Here is a 25,515-nt window from a genome sequence, read left to right on the forward strand (position 1 = left end):
GGGTGCAGTGGATGGGGGCGCCTGGAACGGGCGTGGCAGCAGCGGATGGGCTCCAGGCGAGGCGGGTGCGCGTGCCGTCACGCTCATCAGCACTTAGCTCTTCACGGATGCCCTTGTCCCAGCCTCCCTCTCCGCGGCCTCAGTTGTGCCTGAATCTCCGCTGCTCGCCCGCTCCAGGTGGCAGGTGTCGGCTGAGAAGGGGAAGCAGAGCAGCCTGGCTGCAGGGGGTGAGGGCCCACCGTGCATATACACCTGCTTCTGGCCCCCTCGTCACCTCCCACGTTGGACTCTCTTCCAGCACTGGCAGCATCAACCTTGCCACGGTCTACGCTCTACCACACACTCACGTCCACAACTGGGTTTCCATTCTTGCTCTCCTTGTTTAGGCCATCTTCAGTTCTTCGCAGTCATTGCACTGGGATTTCTCAATGAAAGTGTGGTAGACACCAAGTTGTTTCTGTTCAACTCTTTACCAAAGTCGATAAAATAAAGTTACTGTGTAATTACTTAATTAAAATAATCTAAAATTATTACAGTAAATTTAATTCAAAATGCACGTCTTAAAATAACAGTAAGCAAACACTTTACAAACAGGGACAGGCTACAACTAACGATCTCAGTTGTCAAGTGAAAGCCTCTGAAAGGCTTTTTCTTCTTTGGTCCTGTGGAAGTATCATACTCTTGGTTACCAGATCAACACACAAACAAAGACCATAAGCTCCTTGAAAGTAGGGACCGTGTTTCGCTCATCTCCACCCCGCTCCCTGTAAATATCCAAGATGCTGTGATTTTCTAACATTTAGCATCTAGAGTAAGACTAAAGAATCCATCCATATCTCCAGGTCCTACAAAATCCAACCAAATCATAAAGCCATCTTTTCAGGATCACCTAGTAAGTGCACATCGGGCTTGAATAAAGCCTCACCCTTTAAACACATGCTTTGTGCCTCAGGATGTTCTACCAGGCCCTTTAAGGTGGCTCTGGAACTCAAATCAGAGATCTCAAGCCCAAAGGTTCACTGAAGAATGGCTGTAAGTTTACAGAACAAGTCCTTTCTTTCCAGACATACACAAGGACACAAATGCTGATTCCCCCATTTGAGAAATGTTCAGGAAGCGCCACGGGTACACAAAGATGAATCAGACACAGCCCCTCTCCTCCAAGTCTTATAGGTAAGGTAAGTCACACACTTTTCAAAAATCCACAAGACAACGTGGAACGTGGTAAGTTTCCCTGGACCTGCCCACTCAGCAAGTCCTGGTCGGGAGACTGATGGCCAAGGCAAAGAACAATGTAGTTACCGACTCCTCTTCCACATTATGCTGTAATATTTGAAGCTGTAAATCGGACCAAGAGCAAAAATTTAAACTCCAACCATACAAACCACTACAGTCAGAACAGGTCCTTAACTGGGGTGTATGTGTGTGTGTATGTGTGTGTGTTCGGCGGTAATTAAAGATTAAAGAAAGCCCTCAGTAAATACCTTAATAGATTACTAATGTGAAAAGCTGGCCTCTTGTAACAACTTCAAAAGAAAATGGTCAAAAGTGAAACATATATACCACCAGCAATCAGTTAAGCAACATCAATCCACACTAGATTAACCTTCTGCCTGTGATTTCAAGCAACAAAACCCAGGAGACTCTAATGAACATGCCTGCTCAGGTTTACCCCATTAAGAGCAGTAAACATGATATAAATCCTTTGAAGCATTTTCAAACTGTCATTCTTATTTTCTTAAATCATTTTCTTTAAAAACAAAATCAAACAAACTGAAAAACTGCATGATGCTGTAAAGTGATTTCCAAATCTCTCAAATTATAGAGATTTCCTTATTACTTAAATTTTTCCAAGCATGCCTGAGTAAATATGTACTTTTCCAACTACGCTTTAATTACATTTAAATTCTCTTTCTAGATTGGTATTTAAAAGCAATGCTTTCATCTCACAATTTGAACTTTTCTAAATAGGTCATGCTGATAATAGTGGGGTCCATTTACAGACACTCCACTGGACTTACCGGCTTTAACAGAAACTAAACTTTAATAAACAAATCTATTCTTCAGGTTCGACTATTTCCAAGAGCTTTGGAGGTCATGTGGCTGCACGTGTACCAGCAACCCTTGAGTTTGTTAAGTGCAAGTTCTGACGAACTTTAGTGGAGAAACTAAACTACTTTGCTTCTCCCCAGAGACAACTCTTCCCCATCTTTAGGCAACAAATAACATTTGCTGAATTAAAATAGCGCTTACAAAATTTAACTACGAAAAAAACGCTAGACTGGGACGCCAAAAGAACATTTATGAGCTGAGGACTTCTGAGAGGCGAGACAGCAGCCCCCTGGCAAAAGCAAGGCCCCCGTGCACAGCACGGTTGGAGCTGAGGGTGGAAGGCGCACCCTGTGCTCACACGCACTCGCCGTTAGACACGAGTGAGGCGCCCAGCAGGGGCCTCTGTGTGGGCAGAGGGGTGAGGACACCCTGGGGGGAAGCGGGCCCCCGCACTGTCCTTCTGAGATCTCACAGCCAAGAGACAACCACAGAGGCCTGCCACGGCTCGCTCCGTTTTTCTTAGAACGCTCCAGGCTTTCCTAGTGTTACAATTTAGCTTCAAGACGAATCCCACTTCTCGCAAATGTTTTTCTCTTTTTTTTTTTTTTAAAAAAGGCATCGCACCTCCGCTGGGCCAGATGCGCTCATTTTAGAGGCGAAAGCTCTCCTGCAAGTGCGGAGACCAAAAGACAGCCACGTGCGGCAATAAAAAAAGGAAGCAAGCGCGGCCTTCCGGTCAGGGCTCAAGCATGGCTTCCCCTGCAGGGGGGCTGACTTCCCCGGACTGCGCCTGCAGGTTTGTGTTCGGCATCCGCAGCAGCCTCCAGGGCCTCCACTAAGCCCGCCCATGGAAAACGCCCGCCACGTGTCCAAGGCCAACACAAACAGGCAGCCCAGGAGGGTAGGCTGGGAGACCGGGACAGCTCGCGGGACAGCTCGCGCCACGACCCCAAGGCTCCCGCCACGACCCCAAGGCGTGAGCGGCATCGCCTGCATGGCTGCCCCGCCCCGCCCCGCCCTCCTCGCCCCGCCCCGCCCTCCTCGCCCCGCCCCACCCCGCCCTCCTCGACCTGAGGCGGCGCGCGCGCGCGCGCGCACACATACACGCACGCACGCACACACGCACGCGCCCGCGCGCGCGACCGCCCACACCTTCGCAGTGTTGCGCTCGCTGCACATCTGCAGCGCGAAGCCTGGGGCTGATGTCAGACAAAATTTTTTCTCTTACTTTACTTTGTTTTTAATTTCTTCCACTTCCACCCACCTCTCTAAAACTGGGGTCATTATGGGATCTGCAGAAACAAGAGAGACGAGTGTAAGCATGTGTCCTCTTGGTAGAAGAAAAGCAGAGGGAGGAGTTGCTGGTCTCACACCCACACGCGCCCCTCTCTGCGGGAAGCGGAGACCCCAGAGCACAGGGACTACGGCATCTCCGGGGCTGAAAACTCGAGCAGATCGTAAAGAGAAGGGATTATTTTTTTTAAATACCTGCAGAAAAATTCTGACAGTGTGGAGTCTGGAACATCCTAGCAGCAGTTCAAGAACAGAAAAGGAGAGGCAAGCAGCAGAAAAGGGGACTTGGCCCTCTAAGTGAAGTCCTTGGCCGGGTTCGAAGTCTGCAGAGCACACAGTCGTCTGCACAGACGGGTAAGATCGGGAACACACAGGGAATTGCAGTTCTCCCTTTTTTCGTCTTTTGTTTTTAAGAAAAGGATAAGTTCTAACCTCAAATGAAAAGTTTTTGTCTCTTATCTGTAATAAAAAGATTATGCAGTTTTTTTTAATGTGCTGTTGTTACAATAGTATCATAGGTTTGCTAAAAACAAATCTTCCCTAAGAAATGTTCTTTTTTTTTGAATAAAGTAGCACACCAAACCACAGACAAATGTATCTTGCTTTTACCAATAATTTGACAGTCTCCACGAGGTCAAAACTGAAAAATTATAAATTAGGACATAAGTGACTTCAATATGTAACAGGTTCAAAAACATATCCAAAGTACAGCAGCTAACAAAATCACCTTAACTTAGATCACTAATGGGGTTTTCTCCAGGACGTCTTGTATAATATTTCTATTAAACTTAGACAAGGAATGAGAAGATGTGATCATGTGTGGATGTCACAGGAATGGGAGGAGTAGGTAGTAGGTACCAAGGCAAGAGTCAATGAAAAAAAAGAGCACAAAACCATTAGGATAAAATGACAGTATGATGAAATAATCTTCACTTCTGCTCAAAAAAAAAAAAAAAAAAAAGAGTAAGAATAGACTGGGAAAAAAAGCTGGCCAGGGTGGGGAAAAGAAATTAGCTAGAGGCAAAGCTCTACATGATCCAAAGGTGTGATGATTCATCTACATATAAAAGGTAATAGAGTAATATTAAAACTTTTCAATAGAGGGAGATCATTATCAAACGGGGCTCTGAATCTGGGTAACAAACTTAGAGTAAGCTGAGAAAACATCCAGACGAGGAGGACAAGTGTGAGGGGCAGGAGAGGAGGGGACGAAACCACCAGTGTGAACTCAGCCGCATGAGCTCAGCACGCTCCCAGTTTCCTCCTGGGACCATCCAACAGCAACAAGAAAAATCAGAAACATCATTTTCAGCAAAACTGGCAGACAGACTTGAAAATATCTACGAGGACTTCCAAGATCTCCAGTTGACACAGGAGCCAAGGAAGAGAAAGCAAGAGAAACAAAGCAGAGAGATCCCAGCAGCAGCAAATCTCAACGGGCACCAAGCAAGAGCGGAGGATGTATGTACCACACGGACTTCTTACAGATGAAGGGCCTACGAGGGGCAGACCGCTCCCCCCTACCTGCGGTGAGGTTCTGAGACAGTAGGGGGTGCGGAAAAGCCCTTAGCCCCAGGACACCGGATCTGATGGCACTTTCAGAGAAAGGAACAGCTCCACTGTTTCCCTACCGCCTCGACTTCGGGACCATTTTTTTGCCAGTCGCTGATAGAAAGTTATCACCTTTCAGTTTGAAGCATCATTTATCTTATGAGTGAAAATGACCACCTTTACCTACTTTGTTAATAAAAACAAAAGGAATCCCTATTCCTCATACCTTTGATGCCAGCAAAGGGCTGCAAATCATTTATGGCGCAAATATTCCCAAACCACTTCCTGGGGCCTTCATTACCAGGCTGACAAAAAGGCGCTGGATCACCAAGAATCCAAATCAGTGGATTCTGTTCCTGCAAACGCCACCGTTGCAGGACCCTGCTCCATCTACCCTGATTAAGAGGTTAAAAAGGTGACTGTGAGTTTGAACTTTTACTGAGAAGCTGAAATTACAGGGCTAATTGAAGCCAGTAAAGTGCCACGTTCTCACTTAGCTGACAACCCTGATTCTCTAGCCTCTATTTAGCTGACGGAACAAATCGCTTTAAAACCTCAGTTCCTTTCCTTGAGCCATCGCTGGCCTAACCCCATAATCCTCACTCCCTATCGTGTCCAGAGCCTGGATGATGGACACCTATCTCACTGTCACTAGGCCTGAAAGCAGTTTCCAGGGCCTGTGTTAGAAAGGGGCTCCAGCTGACCCAGTCCTTGATCCTTCAAGTTATAAACCACCGAACTCCCCTGCGTCGCTGAGCTGAAGGAAGTACGGCCCAGGGTTAGAAAGGACCGTGGAGGATACTGCATAGAGAAGCAACTAGAAACAGCCAGAGCCTCAGAACTCGAGCACTCTCGTGTACTAAGTCCACACGGTCCAGGTACAGCCTGAAAACCCTCGGAACCACTCAGGGTTTCTGTTATGTTCAAAGAGCACCGAGTCTTAAAATACTAGAAGAGAGTTTGCAAGTAAACTGCAGAAAGTTACATAAACAGCAATGCCGCCCCTCCCACAGGGCAAGGCTGTGCCCTGTGTTTTCCTCCAAAGCGCTGGCCCAATACTTCCAGCCTCCTTAGACAGACAGACACTGCTTTTCTAAACCAGGGCAAACTGTAAAGTTTCAGAATTCAGACTATAAACACACAAAACGAAGCAAAGATTCTCCCCACAAAATGTACCCTTAAGTAACTCGGGAAAAAGCATGTGTTGTCATTTAAACTAAACTCCACTGTACAGTATCAACACATGGCTTTACTGTTGTTTGGGGTTCTTTTTCTGGCATGAAGGATAAAGGGGAAACAATAAGATGTATGAATTAAATGGAAACGAACTACTGTGAATGGGAAATCTGAAGCTGTGATATATACAGTAAAAGGCAATCAGGAGATGAAAAAAGACTCTTTTGAGCCCCAGGTGAAACATAGGGAAATAATGTCTTTGTGAATTAAAAATGAAAAAGCTGTGGGTAACCATATTACCAACGTCGACAGTATTAATGAATGAAACGAGCAGGTGGGGGGCTTCCCTGGTGGCTGAGTGGTTAAGAATCCACCTGCTAGTGCAGGGGACACGGGTTCAAGCCCTGATCCAGGAAGATCCCCACATGCCGCGGAGCAACTAAGCCCGTGCGCCACAACTACTGAGCCTGCGCTCTAGAGCCCGCGAGCCACAACTACTGAGCCCACGAGCCACAACTACTGAGCCCACGTGCCTAGAGGCCGTGCTCCACAAAAAAAGAAGCCACAATGAGAAGCCCGTGCACCGCAACGAAGAGCAACCCCCGCTCGCCGCAGCTAGAGAAAGCCCGCCCTCAGCAACGAAGACCCAATACAGCCAAAAACAAAAACAAACAAACAAAAACAACGAGCAGGTGGTACAAAATGTGTCCCCCGCCCCAACAAGTAACTAATCCCAGCACAACAGCTAGATTACAGAATAGCATTTGTATCATGCCCAATATAACTCTCTTCTTCATCCCTTCCTCTTAAATGTACCTGAAGTTAAGGAATTTGTAGAAAAATGTTTTTCCTGTGTACATATGTTTTCAGAAAAATAGGTACACACCAGCTGGGACCCAGAGGCCAGGAGTGGAATGGAAACGAGGTCAAGGCCGAGCTGGCCAACTCAGACCAGAGCGTACACGGCCTCCGCGGGGCCGGGGCGATGCCGCCTCGGGGCCCTGCATCCCGCGCAAATAGGACGAGTGATCGGGGGCAGCCCCTGAAGTTCTACAGGAGGGGAACACATTTCTAGGCCTCCAGGAGTGCGGGGTCCTGCCCGTCAGCGCGCGAGCGCCCCTCCCCTCCCGAGGGGGCCTCGCTGGCCACGCCTGTGGGTGAAGAGCGAGAGGCCCGACCCGGGCGTCCGCCGCCCCACCTCTTCCAGCCGCCGCCTCTGCTCCTTCTGCTGCTCGATGCGCTTCTGCCTCTCCGCCAGCAGCTGCCGCTTGTACTCTTCTTGCTCCCGCAGCTGCTGCTCCTGCAGCAGCTGCTGCCTCCTCAGGGCCTCCGAGCGCTCCTTGTTCTCCTGCTGCAGCCTCAGGAAGTCCCGGCGGAGCGTCGACTCGCCGGGCACGTTGACGATGGAGCTGCAGGGGGAAGCGGGGCTCTCAGGGGCGCGGGCTACGCTGCCTCCACGCCCGTCCTCTTCCGAGCTCCTCCCACCCCGGGACCCAGCGAACTAACACAGCCACGGGCACAAGGAGCCCACGGTTCAGCAGCGTCGCCCCTTCTCTCACCTGCCTCATAAATATCTTAAATCTCTGTCCTGGACGCTTGACAGGACAGCTCTACGTGGGACTCTCACATCAACTCAACTTGCGACGAAGAGCTGAAGCCACCTCCTTCCACCTGTCATCAGGCCCTCCGTGACCACCTTACGTCCCACCGGGAACAGCAGCGTACGTTCCGGGATCGCCCGGGCGGTAACACCAGCGTCGTCTCCAGCACTGGCCGTCCCCTCACCTTCTCCACGTGGCCCACCATGCCTTGTCCGCTATCCCCTCCCACGCTCTCTACTTGCAGGGCCGGCAGCTGAGCCCAGGTGGGTCCCAAGGATGAGCCATCACACAGATAAAGTAGCGTCACTCCAAGGTGGTCTCCCAGCTGAGAGTCACTTCTCCACTTTCAAAACTCCCAGAACAAATGGCAAATCAATCTTCCTAAACTGCTTCTTTCGTTATATCGCGTCCCTAACCCAAAACAATTATATTGCTCCTGAAATCAGTTCAAATTACTCTAAAAATTTTAGTCTCAAATGGATTCAAATCTTTTATGTAACTATGGAGCTTTGTTCAATAATTCTCTTCTCTCTTGATATGCTCTCTTCAAACGCCCATTCTCTGCACACAGGTCCCCACAGGTCTCTCGAGCCACTGTCCCTACCCTCCTTTTGTCTAGCTCGTCAGCTACGTGTAGCTGCAGCATGAACAGCTGGCAGGCAAGACCATTATTAAAGCTTTTAAATCCCCTCTTCCCTGATTAATGAGTCGCTGTGAGGTTCATGCTACCACATCTTCGAGCTTCTGCTTCACTGTACCTCGGGGAGCCAGAGATGACCAAAACGACTACAGAATGGATCAGGACAGAACGCACCCCAACAGAGGCAATGAAATGCCGATGCCCACACTGGTGGGAAGAGCAAAACCGACCAACCAACCAACCAACAGGTCTTGGGAAAGACTACAGTGTTTTCAAAGGGGGCCCTGCTGGCCTGTGAGCAGGAAATTGTGTGTGTGCAGGACTGCTTCATACGCTACAAGACGTTTTCCATCCACACCTGCTGGAGCAAGAAACGCCAGTGGCAAGCTCCCCTTCCCCAGGACCAGACACAACCTGCATGTTTCTAAATGACTGGGGGAAGGGGAAGCAACGCAGTCTCGGTAAAGAACCACCGGGTCAGAGGCTCCAGAGGTGGAGGATGTTTATGGGAGTCTTTGAAAGCACAGAAGAATGGAAGGTATTAAGGCACTTTCAAAGTAGCTGACGACTCGTCCACACTGCATGGGCGTCTCCTGCAGCGCCGGCCCACCGAGGACCAGTGTCTCCATCAAGCGGGGACACGAGCAGCCCCGCCATTACCTGGGCTCCCCCTCCTGCTCAGGCACCTCCTCCTCCTCTTCCTCACTCCCGCTGTACTCGTACTCGGTCTCATCTGTAAAGAAAAGGACAGGATACACGAGTCATGACACCGCGCGTACAGGTAAGCACCTCCGAGGGCACCACCACCAAATAAAAACCATCTGCTCTTTGAGAAAATAATAACGTGTGTGGAGAACTTGCGGGCAGGAGGAGCGTGACACCAATTCCCACCGTGAATGGTTGGTCGTCCCCTGGGCCAGCCCTACTTCCCCCAGGAGAGCAGATTCTCTTGTATTCGAGACAGTCCCTTGTGGCATGCACGGCTAAGCGGGGGCAGGGCTGTGAGAGGGGCTCCAGAGCCCTTGACACATAAGAAAAGTGGTCCTGGAGCATCAGTAAATTCACAAAGTCCACTCTGACGCCAAAACTCGAAAGAAAGAGACGAACTGCCCGAACTAAGGCAATAAGGAATATATTTGGTTACTTTTAGCACTCAGGGATTGCCCTGAACTTGCTCTTTTTAGTTTCTTCTTTGGCCTTGAACTTTGAGTGTCAAAAAAAATTCAGCAACGGGCTGCCTGTTATCCAGCGTTGTTCTGTAAAAGTTACTGTTAAGAATTCACGGAGCAGGAAGGTCAATGGGAGCCAGAGGCCTCAGAGAGAAGAAGGTTTAGAGAAGACGGTGGTGAGGCCTGGCCTGCACGCTGCTGGGCAGGAGGCACCGTTGAATCCAGGCAGGTGGACACAGAACACGTCAGAATAGGAAACCCAGACACTGGGGACCAAATGGAACCTTACGTAATTGGCAAAGCGAAATGTTCATGTTGTGCAGTAAAGACAGAAAAGCAGTCAGGCCGACGGGGCCCGGGCCTGACCACACCACCCCCCATAAAGTGTAGGAAGCCCTGGGGCTCTTGAGCAGGAGAGAAACGGGACAGCACGTGGACGGTGATGTTCCCAACGGACGCTCTGAGCCCCGCCTGACGCAGACAGAACACAAGGTCCATAACGAAGTAGAAAAGCACAGCCACAACGACGTGCCCCCGTGGAGGAGCAGGACGGCATCGAGTGCCGACTGGCCACAGTGCCCACTACCCAGTGTCAGCCTGGCAATACACTGCACAGCGCCGGTCCCCTGTGCTGGAGCCAAGCTGCCCCCTCGGCCCGTCCCTGGGTGCAGGGCAGAGACAGGCCACTCAAGCCCCGGCCAGGTGGGCACAAACGCGGGTGGGAAAGGAATAACCTATTCTGGTTGGCAAAAACCTAAAAAAAAATGTTTTTTAAGATGAAAATAAAAACAGGTTTAGTACCTTTCTCTCCTCTCTTCTTCCTGGTCCGGTCTATATGGTCCTTAAGCTGGATTCTAACCTGCCTTTCATTTGGCTGATCCCTTATAAAAGGATGTTTCAGAAGCTGCTCTGTGGAGGGCCGCTGCATGTAATTCTTCACCAGGCACCCTTCTATAAAACTAAAAAACTTCTTTGACCTAGAAGAGGAAGTAAAAAAGATCATCAAATTTCTACCACAAAGAGCAAAGCTCCAAAATATCAGTAAAACTTACAAGCTTGCAAACAGAGCAGGGCTTCAGAATTCACTGTGAACAACGCTGCAAAGGCACAGGGACAAAACAAGGAACAAAGCAGGGACCACGGGGCCCGGAGCGTCACTTAAACACGGTTTAGGAGTCACACCACACACAGGGGGCCTCGGAGGCAGCTGGAGTTACTGCTGCCTTCTGATCGTGTAATCACGGGGTGGAGGAGGCAAGGGGGTAAAGGGAGGTCTTTGCTAACATGAAGACGGCAGAGGAGAGATGGCGGGATCCTCAAAGACAAGGACAGAGACAGAGTAAGAAAGGGAGCCGAGTAAGTGACTCGGGGCTTGATCCTGTCACTGTGATGTTTCCATCAGTTTCAGACTGGTTTACGTTATCAGTTCTCCATGCTTAACGTTCAGAGGCAGAAATAATAGTGCTGAGGGGGGCTATGACCCTGCTGTTAACGTTCACCCCACCAGCCACTTTATTTTTGCCTGTTTCTCCATTTCTGGCTCACAGTGACCCCCTCCCTAGCCTTGGCTGACACACTCTCACCCACCCTGTCTTTCGAGACTCAGCTCAGACACCTTCCCGTCGGTAAGCCTTTCCTGGCAACACTGCACCCCACCCTCCCCAGGTCGGGAGCCTTTCCTTTGGGGTTGTCTGCATGTAACACACTGCACACTTCACATCTATGTTTCTGTCTCTCCTCCTGGTTTAAAACGGTACAGGTCAGGACTGGTTCCTACTTCTCCATTTGTCAGCAATGCCCAACTCTGAGCATGTAGACTACAATAGGTATGTAATAAATTTTTGTTGAATGAATGAGTTATTCAGTCTTTAAAAATGCGGTTGAGAAAATTAGTTCAGTCCTTTCCAGTTATTTCACTGCTTTTAAGAATCATTTGTATTGTCTTCTGTTTCTACTCAAACTTACTATTTTTGTTCAGTTCAACAAATATTTATGTGTCAGCGACGTACATTTGTTTATGCTAGGCTCTGTAAGAGATACACATAGGAAGTAATGTATGTACACACAATAGCGGATGTATAATCAAACTGCGAGGAAGAAAAAAGAACTGCTGCCGACAGTGGAGTGGGTCAGACATCAAGAAAAAGGAGGATTTCTGACATTCCAAAGATGGGAGAGAAAAGCCATTGCTCCAGAGTGACAGAAACCACATGAACAAGGTAGCAGAGTACTAGGGAAGAGTGAACTGTTTTCTGATACTAGTATGAAAAGTGGAAAAGGGTAAAAGAAATAGGTCAGGGTCAGCTCAGAGAAGGGCCCTAAAGTTGTGACTTTATTCTATGGTTAAGGAAGAATGCAGAAGATTCTACACAGCAGTGATGGAATGCTCTTAGCACAGAGATTCCCAAACCCCACTGCCCACAAAGATCATTTTGGGAGTTTATTAAACATACAAATGCCTGGGTCACTCCTCAAACTTAAGAAACTAGAAACTTTGAGGTTGGAGCCCTAAGTTAAAAAATTCCAAAGGGATTCTCATGTGCCACGTACAGATTAACATCTGAGAATCGATGATCTGCAATGTATTCTTGAAAGTCGATGACCAGGTTCTGCTGAAAGAGAGTTCACTAATCATCTTTTAAAGGCCGCTTCTCCAAAAACAGTCATGGAAATTTACATCTGGCGGGCAGAAAGACAGCAACCGTAAAGGAAGAAGGACTTGATGTTTGTAACCCTCTCCCCGCTCAGAACACCGGGGCAAAATGAGGCAGTGACATAAACTGCTGAGAATGCATCTGATCAAGCGCAGTTAGAGGAAGTGTGGTGGAAGAGCACAGGCAGAATCTACTGTCATCTACATCCGTCTCTTTATCTCACTGTACTATACACACGGCGGTTAATGCAAACCTGCAAGTCATGGACAGAACAATCAGAGTGGGGGCCGACTGACAAAACCGTGAAATACCCCGAAGGTGGAGCATCAGCTCGCTTTAATAAAATCTGACAGAGAAAAAGAAAGGGGAACGTGAGCGTCGTTCAGTTCAGCATGAGCCGGATGAAGTGGTACCCAGCCCCGCAGCTTACTCCTTGGCGACATCTACTGTCCACATTTGGTTTTCCCAGGGCTGGCCACCCATGGACGCCCCCGGTTATCATGTTCTAACACAGGAGACCAACCGGGGCTAAATCGTTGCAACCGTCCCGCCTTAAAGAACCTCGCCAAGAACTGGTAAGTGGAACCAGACGACCTCAGTTCCCCAGAGCTGACTGTGGTGAAAGACGGGATAAAGGAGGAAACCCTGCCAGCAGACAAAGGTGGGGAAAGGATGGTGAAAGGATGCGGAGGGCAGGGTGGAGCAGGAAAGAAACAAGTGACAATACATGTGCGTGTCTAAACCCATGGATGGGAGAGAGGCTCTAGAACGACCTAACAGCCGGAAGACCGAGTCCAGGACAGAAGGAGGCTGAAATGGAGATCTCTGGCCTATTTCAGAATCGGAATCACGAACCTAAGAGGAGACACCACCACCTGGAAAACCCATGAGAACAGTTTCAGAAAGGAAAAAAAACCCACAGTAGGTAAGACAGACAGCAGAGCCCAGGAAACAGGAACGGCAGAGGAGGGAGGGAGGGCCCGAGTGCATGAGAGCCTGAGTGCAGACAGGAACCGACAGGAAAGGACTCAGAGGAACCCTCGGGAGGAAACAAGTGGGCAGAACGCTCAATCGAGAAAACAAAGCACTGCCCTTTCCCTCCAAGATTTTAAAAGTACACCAAACCAGCGTCACCCCACACCGCTGCGCTTCTTAACGCTTTCCTGCACGGAGGTCGTCACCATCTCCCTCCCCGGGATCAATTCTGTTTAGCAGATGCACAAGGAGGGAGAAGGAAGGGGGCGGCCCAGGGAGAGGACCCCTCCTCCAGTGCATGCTGCTGGGACGACAGGGGCCCATCTGACTTCAAAGTGCTGCAATAACTACAGCAAACCCTTCCGTGAATTTTAAGACACTACTTCAACTGAGGAACTACAAGTCAACACAGCTTTGCTTCTTCATGTGAAGATGTTTAGAAATATATTACACTGAGAGGTAGGTTTAAGTATTAAAACAGAACCTTTTTCTTTAACGTGTTGGTGTTTCATAGGGTCGCTTGTCACTATTGTATCATTCAGGGACAACTGATCAAGAAAAAGAAACATTAAAAAATAAAGCGATACAACACTTTTTAACTGGTGTTTTGGGGCACTGGCTCTTGTGTTCTTTTGGACTCAGAATGGCCAGAATTCTGCCTTGAAGTCAAACTAGAAAAAGGAACAATTTTTTTTTTAAAAAAAGGAAAAGGACAGCAACAACAGAGCACACACAGCTTACCATTTTTTGGACTTCAGCCGGGGAGGAGGGTTTCTGGGGATGAGAAACAGCGCTCTCATGGGGTGCATGTCACAGAGAGCTGGGGAGAGGAGAGGGCGTGTCAGTACGTGCTCAGGTCACTCATTCTTGATCTCTAGGGGCACACGCTCTGCCCAGCGTCCGATCGGCATGCTTTACGTCAGGCAGTCCGCACATCTAGTTACACAGCTGAGGGCGTACCCTGAATCCCCCACTTAAACACAGCAAAATATGAGGAGGACAAGCGCGACGAGAAGAACATACAGTTTCAAGCAGACATTGGAAAGTTTTCATAAATCAAAGATAAATATTGATTCAACGTCCTAAAGGAGTTAACAGCTTAAGTTTCTACACCATCTCTCAGATGACAATGAGATAACTTTATTTTCCTAGGGTTGTTGTGAGGATTAAATTAGACTCGGTCGTAAAGGCCTTCACACAACGCCTGGAACACAGGCGCGTTAAGCCCTCCAGGAACGCTCGCTGCTGATTGTTAGAGCGAGTGTGCCTATGGAAGAGCAAAAATGGGGGGCGCCAGATGGGACTGTTTAATTCTGTGCAATGACTGCCTTTTCTCCGATCACTTGCCCAACGAAGGCGTGTTAGGTGCACGTGTACACACGAGTACGTCACATCAGGTATTTCCGAGTGTTTATTTACCTTCACGAGACTCTTACAAGGCAGCTGGGAAATGGGGGCCAAAGAAAAGGAGGGTACTGTTCCTGCCGTGAAAGAGAACCGAGACAAAGGGCCAGGCAGTCCTTCCCCGTCTCGGTTAAGGGAGCACGTGGTGATCAAGACAGACGGCCGCTTCCCCAGTGCAAACTAATCCTTAGCTGTGGGCAATCTTTTATCATTCATTCAACAAATATTTATTCAGCAGCGACTATGTATCAGGAAGTTATACATTCTTTGTATACACTTCTTTTAAAGGGGGGACGAGCAGAAAATGCTGTTTTTCCCTTTGCTCTCTGAAATTCTACCCTGTTCCTGATTAAAAATCAATGTCATGAAGTTGTCATTGATTTAATCCAAAGCAGAAGCAAAATTTCATGTAGATAATACTGGAAAAAGTTATTCCACAGATACAAGGCTGTGCCTCTATTTGTAAAGTTAGAACATAAGTAATACTGAAATTTCCTGTGGTAGGACCAGTTTCACTGAATATTAAGTTCAAACTGTAAAAGGAAAAATTACTGTGTATTATCTGACATCAGAATAATTTCAGGTCACGCGTCTGATTACAACTTAAATAAAAGATAACGTAGCCCACGGACCTCAGGGAGATCTTCAAAAGGACTAATGCATGCCAAGAATTCCTTTCACATCGAAAACTCCACTGTATTTATGATTCCTCCACCTGAACGCCCCATCAGGAACAGTTTCATTCATGCAGCCGCTCTCTTTGAAGCCTTGAGACTAGGTTTAAGTGACACAGAACTGGGCTAAAAAGGAACGCAAGCTACTTACGGGGAGCGCCTTCTGCCATCTCAATGGCTGTGATGCCGCAGGACCACAGGTCACTCTGCAAACAAAGCGGGATGTTAGGACACTGTCCTTGCCGTGAGGCCACCAACTCACCACTGCTGATCATTCACACAAATGACGCACTTGCATTCTTTGGGGTACGAACCAAAAGGAAGTTCGCCAGGAAATTAAAAGCACAAACACATCTGGAAGAACACCTTCCAAAAGAATGAATGAAAGATGCAATAAAGATAACACTGATTGTTAATTAGAACTGCTCGTATCTATGATTGAACTAAGGTGGGTCCCCGTTACATCTTCTCCCTACCCGCCCACTGCGGGCTCTGCAGTTCATCATTTCTTCACTTCTTTCCAAGCATTTGATGATTTAGACTCCCAGCCTAGACAGATGTTTACTCTTATGTTTTATGACAATATCTCAAACTTAACTATGATGTTAAACGTTTAAAGGCTAGAAAGTACTCTTTATGAAAGGTCCTCAGAAGAATTAATAAAATCCACCCTCGCTCACTAAACAGAATCATGCTGCCACGTCTCTCTACTCTTCCTTCAAACTTAGTCAGGGGTGTGAGATAAGTTAAGTGCATGCAGTCTTTTCCTTCTGAGTCCCCAAAATACTAATTTGAATTTTACTTTTTTTTTTTTTTTTTTTTTTAGGCTATGCCATGCGGCTTGCAGGATCTTAGTTCCCCCACCAGGGATCAAACCCATGCCCCCTGCAGTGGAAGCGTGGAGTCCTAACCACTGGACAGCCAGGGAATTCCCTAAAATTTGAATTTTAACTTTATCCCCTACTCAAATACAAGTTCCGTGGGGACAGGTATTTTTGTCTGTGTTATTCACCTTTGTATCCCCAGAACTGTGACTACCATGTGGTAGGCATTCAATATACATTGGATGACAGATGAGGTTTTATCAGCTAATTTCTTAAAATTCAAACAAGATTTTCTAAAAGCAGATAACAGATGGTTTTTCATCATTAGCCTTCTTTTGTTTAGACACTATCCTAATAAAGAAATTACTTAAAGTTGCTCAGTTGAAGGGTTTTCCTAAATAACCTGTAACTATGCTATGGAGCTCAAGCACGTATGTTTTATTACAAGAATAAAGATAGGCCCATGAACTGCTCCCTTATTTTTCCGGAGTTTTCTATACCCTCAGGTACAAAGAGCAATTCACCACCTTAACCAGAAACTAATATGGGCGGCATCCGTGGCGGGACCACCAGGCGTTCACGCTCCCTGGGGTGATGCAAACAGACCACAGCCACCTCCTCTCAGGGGATCCTGCTGAGGCTTTTCTCGATACTGATGGAGCCTCTCCAGTTCACAGAAAACACGGTAAATGACATTACAGAGACTGGAAAGGTGAAATTCAGAAATGGTGGAACACTGCCCCTTCAGCAAGTTGGTGTCACGCAGAAAGCGGGAGTTGGGGGAGAGGGTGTGACATTCTTCATTGAAAGATACTCAGCCACCAGACAACCAAATACAACGTCTTGTCCTATATTGAATACTGGTTTGGACAAACCAGGTGTAGATGAGCTGGGTCTAATTATGGACTCTGCATTAAGGAATTATTTTTAATTAGGTATGATAATATTTTGGATGCGTTAGAAATGTTTTCAAATTTTAGAGATACATAATGACATAACAAAGAGTGAAAACTCCTAAAGTCTATAATCTATTTGAAAATATTTTAGCATATAAAAACATAAAATAAATATTCCTCTCCACCATAGGGTTACATGGAGTTCCAGTAGTTGGGTATTTGTAATAAATACTAAATACACTGGCGCGCTGTAAGATAGGAACTCAATTGTGAGTATCATTAACAGGTACATCAACCACTCTGACTCATTTACTTAAGGCAACAGAATTTTTAAGTAGTTTTTACAAACATATTCAACCCGAGTCTGATGATCAAATATGGATTTTACATCAGGATCAAAAAGTGCATTATTGATACAAGTCCCTAGAGGTCACTCGAATAGTCTACATATATTTGTGACCAAAGCAAAGCTGCAAAGCTCTTTAACAACACTCTAAAATTTCACACAGATGAAGCTATTGCTGTATATTCTGACAGTATTTTTAAAATAATAAATATGATTATAATATACTCTTCAAGTTAGAAAGAATAGCAAACAGGGCAGAAGCACTGAATTTACTCAGGACAAAAAAATTTCTACCAACAACGGAGTGACACACAGCCCTACCCCACCTTGAAAGCAGCATCGTACTTAGTAACAGAACAGGGGTGATGCAGAATGGACTTAGTAACAGAACGGGGGTGATGCAGAATGGACCAAAAAAAAAAAAAAGCCTCAAAATACTGTCGCGGCAGACGTGCCCCTGCAGCAGGGGTCCACGTGGTCCTCCGTGAAGCAGCAGGGGGGGGACTGGAGGCGGAGCCCCACCCGCAGGAAGGCAGGGCCGGCGCCTCACCCTGTAATCATAGGTGGCGTCGGGGTTCTCGTCACAGGCGATGACCTCGGGAGCCATCCAGTACGGGGTGCCTATGAAGGTGTTTCTCCTGCCCACGGTCCTGTCCAGCTGAGCACTCACGCCGAAATCCACTGCGGCAGGAAGAGGAAGGAGGGGAAGTGGAACACAATCAACAAACCGGTCAAGGGCAAGGTGAAGAACGTGAGGATCAGAGGTCTTCAGAGCAAACCAAACAGAAACACTGCACACACCGCAACCTCCCACCAACAGGGGTTAAGGAGCACCCTCTCCAGGGCCAAGCCACCAAGACGGCAAGACGCCCAAGCAGCCTGGGAGCTCCCGGGGAAGCTGGGCCCGCCACCGCCCTGGGCATCCCAACAGCGACCACCAGAGGGACTTCGGGATGAGCCAGGAGCACGGGGGAAGGGAGCCAGGAGCCAGGCTAAGCAATAAGCCCAGCTCCCACGTCTCAGATAAGACAGAAGGAGAAACGGGGTAACGTTTTCAGCTGACCGCGCTCGGGCAGGGTGCTAGATCACGTGGCACGCCCATCACATACCAAGCTTCACCTCTGCGTTCTCGGTCAGCAGCACATTCTGGCCCTTGATGTCCCGGTGAATCACGTGATGGATGTGGAGATGCGCCAGCCCCTGGGCAGGAAAGAGAGTCTGGATTGAGTTCCGTCGCGCTCAGTGAACAGCAGCCCAGAACGGTGCACCCTTTATGATAAAGCGTGCACACAGGCCGAAAGCTTCTGTGAGCGTACGGTTCAACCTCAGTGCATCTGCAGCAAGACATCACCAGTGACACCGCACAGAGAGAAGCACCCCCAATCCCAATGGGTCAGGGCCGGGGGGGAGGGGCAGGGTTACCACTTTCTAGCTGCTCCCCAACGGCACGCTTTCGATGACCATCTGCAGTGTCTCTGCTGCCATTTGTGCTCTTTGTGTACAGGGTGGTTCCTTTCCCACGCTGCACGCCTATCTTGCAATGGGTGACCCTGGGGGTAGATCTGAACTACACGCATCCCAGGGGAAAAGCAAAGGGCGAGAGTGGGTTTTAAGGTTTGGCCCTTGAATCCAGCCTGGTTTTCCCACCAAAGAGCGACAAACTGCTAGCTACTGATCGACCCGACCTCCACCCCATGTGCAAAACAATTCTGCCATCAAGAGAGCTTTATGTTCAAATCAAGTATCTTTCTTTCCCGAGGAAATAAATCCTACTGGGCATACAGCACTTTTTGATGACCTCGTATCTGGAACGAAGCCCAGAGCATGCCTCTGATGAGAGGTGGTGGGAGAACAAAAATCCAGTTTTCATCCAAATATGGTCAGAAAGACCAAAAGGCATCATTCTCACAACTCATTTACTTGTTCTGACTTTAGCTAGAGAAGCCAAATCTAGAGCCTGCCTCCATAAGCGACAAGCAACCTATTAACTCCAAAACGTCTCAATTCAAAAAGGGTAAATTAGAAGTAACGATTCATTTCATTTGTCCTGTTTAACTTCTTTGTGGGGTTTTATTGTCATCATTACTTTGTAGGATATGAATTAAACGTTAACAGCTGCCCTAGAACATTAAATTTTTCTAACATAGGGGGTTTCTAAAATCATTTACCAGTCTGCCTGTGAAACAGAAGAGAGCTTATGTGATGGCTCTGTGTATTTTTCCAGCACACAGGATGTGCAGTGTTATACCACAAAGCACCAACTAGGGGGAAAAGCACTAAAAATATATGGTATCTTCATGGTATCGTCAGGAAGAAACTCCCTCCTTTCAGCCTGGTGTACCTCTGAACAGCAGAAGAAGAGATGAAAAACTGCAGCTTCCCTCTTTTGTAATTCCTACTTTTATTACTTCAGTTCATTTTTTATTCTCTTAATGTTCACAAACCCCCCTTCTTACACTTTTCCAGAATTATCTTAGCAGCAGACGTTAAGTACCACATCTTCTCAGATGAACGCGGCCTGCCTGCACTCTGGTTCCTGTTGAGCAATCCCCGTCCTAGGGCTGCGGGTGCCGCCTCTGGGAGGGCCCGCTGCTGGTGTGTCTGCCAGCTCGTACAGCGCGTGAGCCCGAGCCGCGAGGATCTGCGCAGCGGACACGGTCTTCCCGAATGAAGGACCTGGGAGGGAGGGCGCGTTCCACCGCCCCCGCCACGGTGAGCCGCAGTCCTTCCTCTTCAGCAGAGATGGCAAGTCCAGTACACAGAAAGCGTCGTCCAAGAGCAAATGAATCAAGGTCCACAACTCGGAAACACGGTCCTGTAAGTCCGTCGCATTCACAGGATGAAGCAGCAGTCAAAGGCCGTCTTCGGTGCTGGCTGGGAGAGGCTGTAACTGCCCACGCTCAGGATGATCTATGCTGGTTTCTATGAAAACGCGAGGCTGCCGTGTGGATGGTGACCATGGAAACGGGCCGGAAGGAACACGCGGCTTCCTGTTTCGAGGCTCTCGGTGGGCCCGGGAGAGCTTTTCTACTGCCGTCCGAGGCCCGCGTGCCCACAACTCTCAACCTGCTGAGATCTTCACTCCGCAGCAACTGACCCTACCGTCCACCAAGGAATGAGGACGTCTGTCACCACAGAAATCAGCCCCCGGCGTGCCTCTGGGACGCCCTGCTTTCCTTCCCCATGAGCGGCCTTCTCACCACCCTGCTCTCTCTTTCCCAACACAGACTCTCGTGACCCGTGACGAACACACATGAGTACATGACACTGACTCTTCCAGAAGCTTTTGTTTGAGGTTAGTCCATTTAGACGTTCGTCGTAGGAAAAATGCCCATCCTAGATGAAGTGACGTGAAGGAAACTCTCGTTTCAGGTGCCCACGGGGGCGGAAAACATCTGAAAAGATGTTCATTGAGCTACTATGTTCGGCTTGATCTGGGGCCTCAAGCAACCTGGGCTTCTTTCAAAAAATGCTGTCTTGAGTTCAATGGTGGAAATACAGTTGTGTACACTTAGTTACCTACCCACATGTTACATTAACTGATTCCTGACACTAAAACTCATTTACTTCTCATAATAATGGTACTTCCTTCATAGGACTGGGACCTAAATTTTACATATGAAGAAAGTTAAGTCTGGAAAGTGGAGTAACTTGGCAGGGGATGTGCAAAAGGTAAGCAGCAGAGGCAGGGCTCAAACCCAAGTCTACCTCACTTGACGTCCACGCTCTTAGCCACTGCTCTCTCCTGCCCACCCTGAGTTTTCGTTATCAAGATAATAAATACACCTGCCCACTCACTGAACTCCCTCACAGCAGTATAGGGCAGGAGGCTTAGTTTCCCATGTTAAGGTTCCTATAATAACCATAAAAGAATTTGATATTTTTATAATGAAATTTGAATGTGATGATGATAAGACGGGGTCTCCCATCTCACCCTCTACAACTGGTTTTCCTAAGGGAGTTGTCTATTGTCAAGGGCTCTGTAAACTATCTAAATAAAAAGAAATTCAAACTATCTCTGAATTCTAGACAGCATTTTTTAAAAACTGCAGTCCTCTATGAAACTTAAACGCAAAAAGTGGAGTAAATTTATCTATAAATAAAAAATAAAGTAACTTTTTTTTTTTATTGGTGACAGAAACATAAGAATTAGATTCCAGTTCAACTCCATAGTCTTTATTTTTTAAATGTGGTCGGTAAATGAAATCCAACCAAGTAATTTAAGTGTGTAATTGAGGGGTAAAAAGTAGAGAGAAAAACTGTGCCGGCCGACCAGAGGGAAGAGGCCCACTGGCAACTCACATGCAGTTTTCAAATACGAAATTTTCAAACACTCTGCCTGTGCTCTCAGGACAGCTCTACTACTGAAAGGAATCATTTAGAAGCTGCTCAAACGGTAGCCGAGAACTTGCTCTGACATCATAAACCAGCTTTCCAATTGGCTGTAAATAACGTTAAACATTAGAACTTCTCCTCATAAATACTGCAGCAGATTCTAACAGTTAATGCCGAACTCCACAAGACGATTTTGAACGCCAGCATTTAGCGCCATTAATATTGCTTTATAAGCTCAGACACACGATTCCCATAAACACAAGAGTTAGAGATTATTTCTCCTCCTCTCCACTCTGATTTTCTTCTTCGTAACTGCGGGATGAATTCAGGGAAATACCCCCCCCAAAAAAAAAAAACCACTATTCTAAGTCTAGTTTCTTTGGATACTTGCCAGACTCAAAACCACGGTGTGGCTTAAACTATCAAAGCCAGCTGGTGACACAGAACCCTTGGTTGTCACGAGAAGAATAACCTGTACCGGTCGCAGCTAACGCACAGAAGCCCTCGGGGCTGGGCAAATGGAAATGGAAACACAGGCCCACGCCTGGCCGCCTCAGCTGTGCTTACCCTCAGGATCTCCCTGGAGATGTAGGCTATCCAGTCTTCCTTGAGCGTGTTGCCCTTGGTGTTCTTCACGAGGTCTGTGATGGACCCGGCCCCGCAGAACTCCATAACAAGCTGGAGAGAGACAAGACACGCTGCGGCCAACACGTCCCACCGGTGGCCAGAGCGTCACAGGCGTCAGCACACGCCCGGGTAGGTCGGGGGGCAGTCTAAGCCCCCTCCTTTCCTAAAGGTCTGGGTGCACGACCACTGTGGAGGCCCCGAATTCCTGAGAGCATATCTCATCGCACCCCATCTATTCGGCACGGACATCTGGTCCAGGAGATCGGCGTCTGCGTGTTCCCCAGCGCAGCCCGTGCAGAGGCCCTGAAGCCCCCCTTCTCTCCTGAGCACAGATGCAAGTGGACCGTTTGCTCCGAATCAACGCCCAGTCACCAGAAATCTGGTCCAAATACTCCTTAACAGGCTTTCCAACTTGCCAGTGTCTAAAATGTTCTATTTTCCACACATCGTGATTCTCAAACTATTTTATATTAACTGGGTTTTGTACAGTTTAAAAATAGTTTTAAAATTTCTCTTGAAAAAGAGATACTATTTTTAAGCAGCACATCATTCTTTAAAAGACACTATTTACAATACCTAAATGTTTCAACAATACGAACACAAGTATATTTTCAAAGTACCTAGAAAATAAATTGAGTGGAACTATTCTAAAACTTTAACTGTGTTTGGATACGGGCAATGGAAATAAAGGTAACTGTTTCCCTTTTACTTTCCTAACTTTGCAAATAGTCTCTAATGGCTTTTGTAAAAATTAGAAGAGTATTCATCTATCTTCCTGCCCTATAAGTCCAGTACCTTTGGCATAACGTGATAACCACAGATCTGACACTATCATAACGTGATAACCACAGATCTGACACTATCTCGGTGTCATCATCTTGAATAGAAATGTATTCAGTAAGAGATACGGTTGAATATGTATACATTCTATAAATTTCCCTGGAGTCCACTGTTCTTAATAAATTACTGATCTAAGTTTGTTTCCTTGCAATTTGTCTCTCATTCCAACCTAGTAAAGAAAGATGCATGTAGTTGAGATTCCACACTAATTAATTTCCATAAAGGTTTTATCACATTGCTTTTATTTTCAAGCTACTAATTTCCTTGCTATTTTGTTACTTTTTTTTTTTTTTTAATGTGCCATTTTATTCCCAAAACACAAAGTTAACTCTTTTTCCTGCAATGTGAAGTCAACACCAAAATAAACAGTCAGGACACCTTCCACTGAGAAGGCCAGGGAAGATACCAGATGTTACCCCTTTTTCTTTGCTTTTCTCTCCCCTCCCCCCTCTGGAAGGTTCTTAATGCCCTTTTAAATACAATCAAAGAGGAAACCCCACAGAACGCTCAGGAAACGGCTGCCTACCCAGAGTTGGTCATCGTGTCCTGGGGGGCTCTTTTTGATGAAAGCACCGTAATACGTTGCAATATTTCTATGATGAGAATATTTCTTCAGCATGTTTATCTCCAGCTTGATTTCCTCCTCTTCATCCTTAAGAAAAAATAAAAATAAAATGTGCAGCTTTTGAACGACATGCAGGATTTTACTTTCTCCACACGCAGGCAATCAGACGTTCCCAGCCCCTCCAGCAAGGGAGAGACACTTTACCCTTGTGCCAGTAATCGGGGACTTTCGGGACACATCCTTTGAAATGTGATTACAAGCTCTGCAAGAAGAAATACAAGCACAAAAGGTAAAGATGAAACAGAAAGCAGCAGAAGCAGAGGGCACGCGTGGCCTGGCTCTCCCACGGGCCACATGACCCCAGGCAATTCACTCCACTTCTCTGGGCCTCAACTGACTCACCTGTAAAAATGGGAGGAAAAAGGAAACTGGCTGACACGATTTCAAGTGACTAGGAAGGGCTGCTTCTTTTCTAGAGAACATCTGCGGGTATAAATCGTCCGACGCACTTAAGGCAGGGAAGGTTCACCTCTGACAGCCTCACACAGCAGCATCACCCTGGGTCGGGGCCGGGGCCAAGCTCAGGGGCCCTGTGGTCCTGGACGGACAGCACCCCCAAGAGACTCGGGCCAGTCCAGGAGCCCGGAAACACAAACACCGCTCAGTGGCGGCAGGTTGTCCCTAGACCGGGCTCATCCCCCCGCCTCTCGCTTTACTAAAGTAAGATGAGCAGAGGAAGAAATGAAGAGTCTGTATGAGAAGATTAGAGGGAGAATGAAGGGGACAGGTGGCGACAAAGGCCCGGGAAATAAAAATAAGTTGCTCTTGTGAATGTTGAGGTCTCCGCCTTCTCCCACACCAACCCCTCCCCCCCACCCCGGGGAAAACCGCGTCACCGGGGGCGTCCTGTCCCCTGCTGCACACACGGACACGGGGAGAGGGTAACGCCAGACCACCTGCAAAGAGTCATCCGAAGAAAGGTTTACAGGTAGCACGAGAAGGAGAGGAAAGCAGAATTAAAGCGAGAAAAAAGAGAGAATGTGCAGGAATAGAGAAAATCTGCCTTGGTTAGAAAAGAGGTGTTTGAGGGAAGATAAAGAAGATCTTTGAGAAAAGCCTCATAACCAGATCTCTAGAATTCCCTTTATTTCATGTATTTTCAATGGGAAATGATGAGTGCTTCCCTGAAACCTCCTGACTTTTCTACACTGACACACTCCTTCCACTTCAGCTGATATCCTTCCCTCTCCAGGGAAGACTCAGGGATTCTGAGCCGCGTAGGTGCGTGCGTATGCACACGTGCGCACGCGCACACACACAAAACCTACTGTTGCAGCCTAACATCTCCAAGAACCTTTCATAAGGCCTCACAGACCTAAAGCAAGTTTGGTTTGCAAACACTGCTCTTAGGGCAACATCATTAATTAGATATTAACAGTGAGACCAAATGAAAAAAGAAAATGTCTTCTTAAAAACAACTTTCAGTTGGTCATTACTGCTTAATAAACCCAATACACACCAAAACATGTAATCATCCGACACCAGTGATTCTCACGGTGGTGGCTTCCAGCTCGGTCCAGAGACATAAGTATGAGAATATTACAGTGTACAGATGACAGGCATGGTTGTCATGTGACTTTGGCAGATGATGACATAAATATGGAGCAGAGTCACATGCCCAAGTACAGTCTAGACACTCGTCTGTGTAATAATTCTCATTCAAAACCCGTATATATGTAAATCACACCAAATGCGTATGAATTTCAACGGCCATGGTTAAAGCAGCAATGAACAATGAGAGGCTGAACAACTAGGATAATTAACTAGCTTAATTCTAAACAAAACCAGTGCTTAGCCTGGCTAGTATCACACAATCACACACCTCTATCTGGG

General features: G+C 47.4%; 1 protein-coding gene across 50 annotated transcripts in view; it reads right to left on the reverse strand.

Moving 5' to 3' along the window:
* MAP4K4 (mitogen-activated protein kinase kinase kinase kinase 4) overlaps nt 1–25,515 on the reverse strand; it is a 175,017-nt gene that overhangs the window by 39,392 nt on the left and 110,110 nt on the right. For all 50 annotated transcript variants that reach the window (XM_057558545.1, XM_057558544.1, XM_057558542.1 and 47 more), the window contains 9 exons: nt 23,584–23,709; nt 22,158–22,268; nt 18,365–18,455; nt 17,806–17,936; nt 15,341–15,395; nt 13,853–13,931; nt 10,284–10,459; nt 8,974–9,046; nt 7,271–7,481 (listed from right to left, as the gene is read on the reverse strand). In XM_057558545.1, the coding sequence (XP_057414528.1) occupies nt 7,271–7,481; nt 8,974–9,046; nt 10,284–10,459; nt 13,853–13,931; nt 15,341–15,395; nt 17,806–17,936; nt 18,365–18,455; nt 22,158–22,268; nt 23,584–23,709 (1,053 nt within the window). The remainder of the gene's footprint in view (nt 1–7,270; nt 7,482–8,973; nt 9,047–10,283; nt 10,460–13,852; nt 13,932–15,340; nt 15,396–17,805; nt 17,937–18,364; nt 18,456–22,157; nt 22,269–23,583; nt 23,710–25,515) is intronic.

This window comes from Balaenoptera acutorostrata, chromosome 12 (genome assembly GCF_949987535.1).
Source record: "Balaenoptera acutorostrata chromosome 12, mBalAcu1.1, whole genome shotgun sequence".
In the NCBI taxonomy this organism is placed as follows: Eukaryota; Metazoa; Chordata; class Mammalia; order Artiodactyla; family Balaenopteridae; genus Balaenoptera; species Balaenoptera acutorostrata.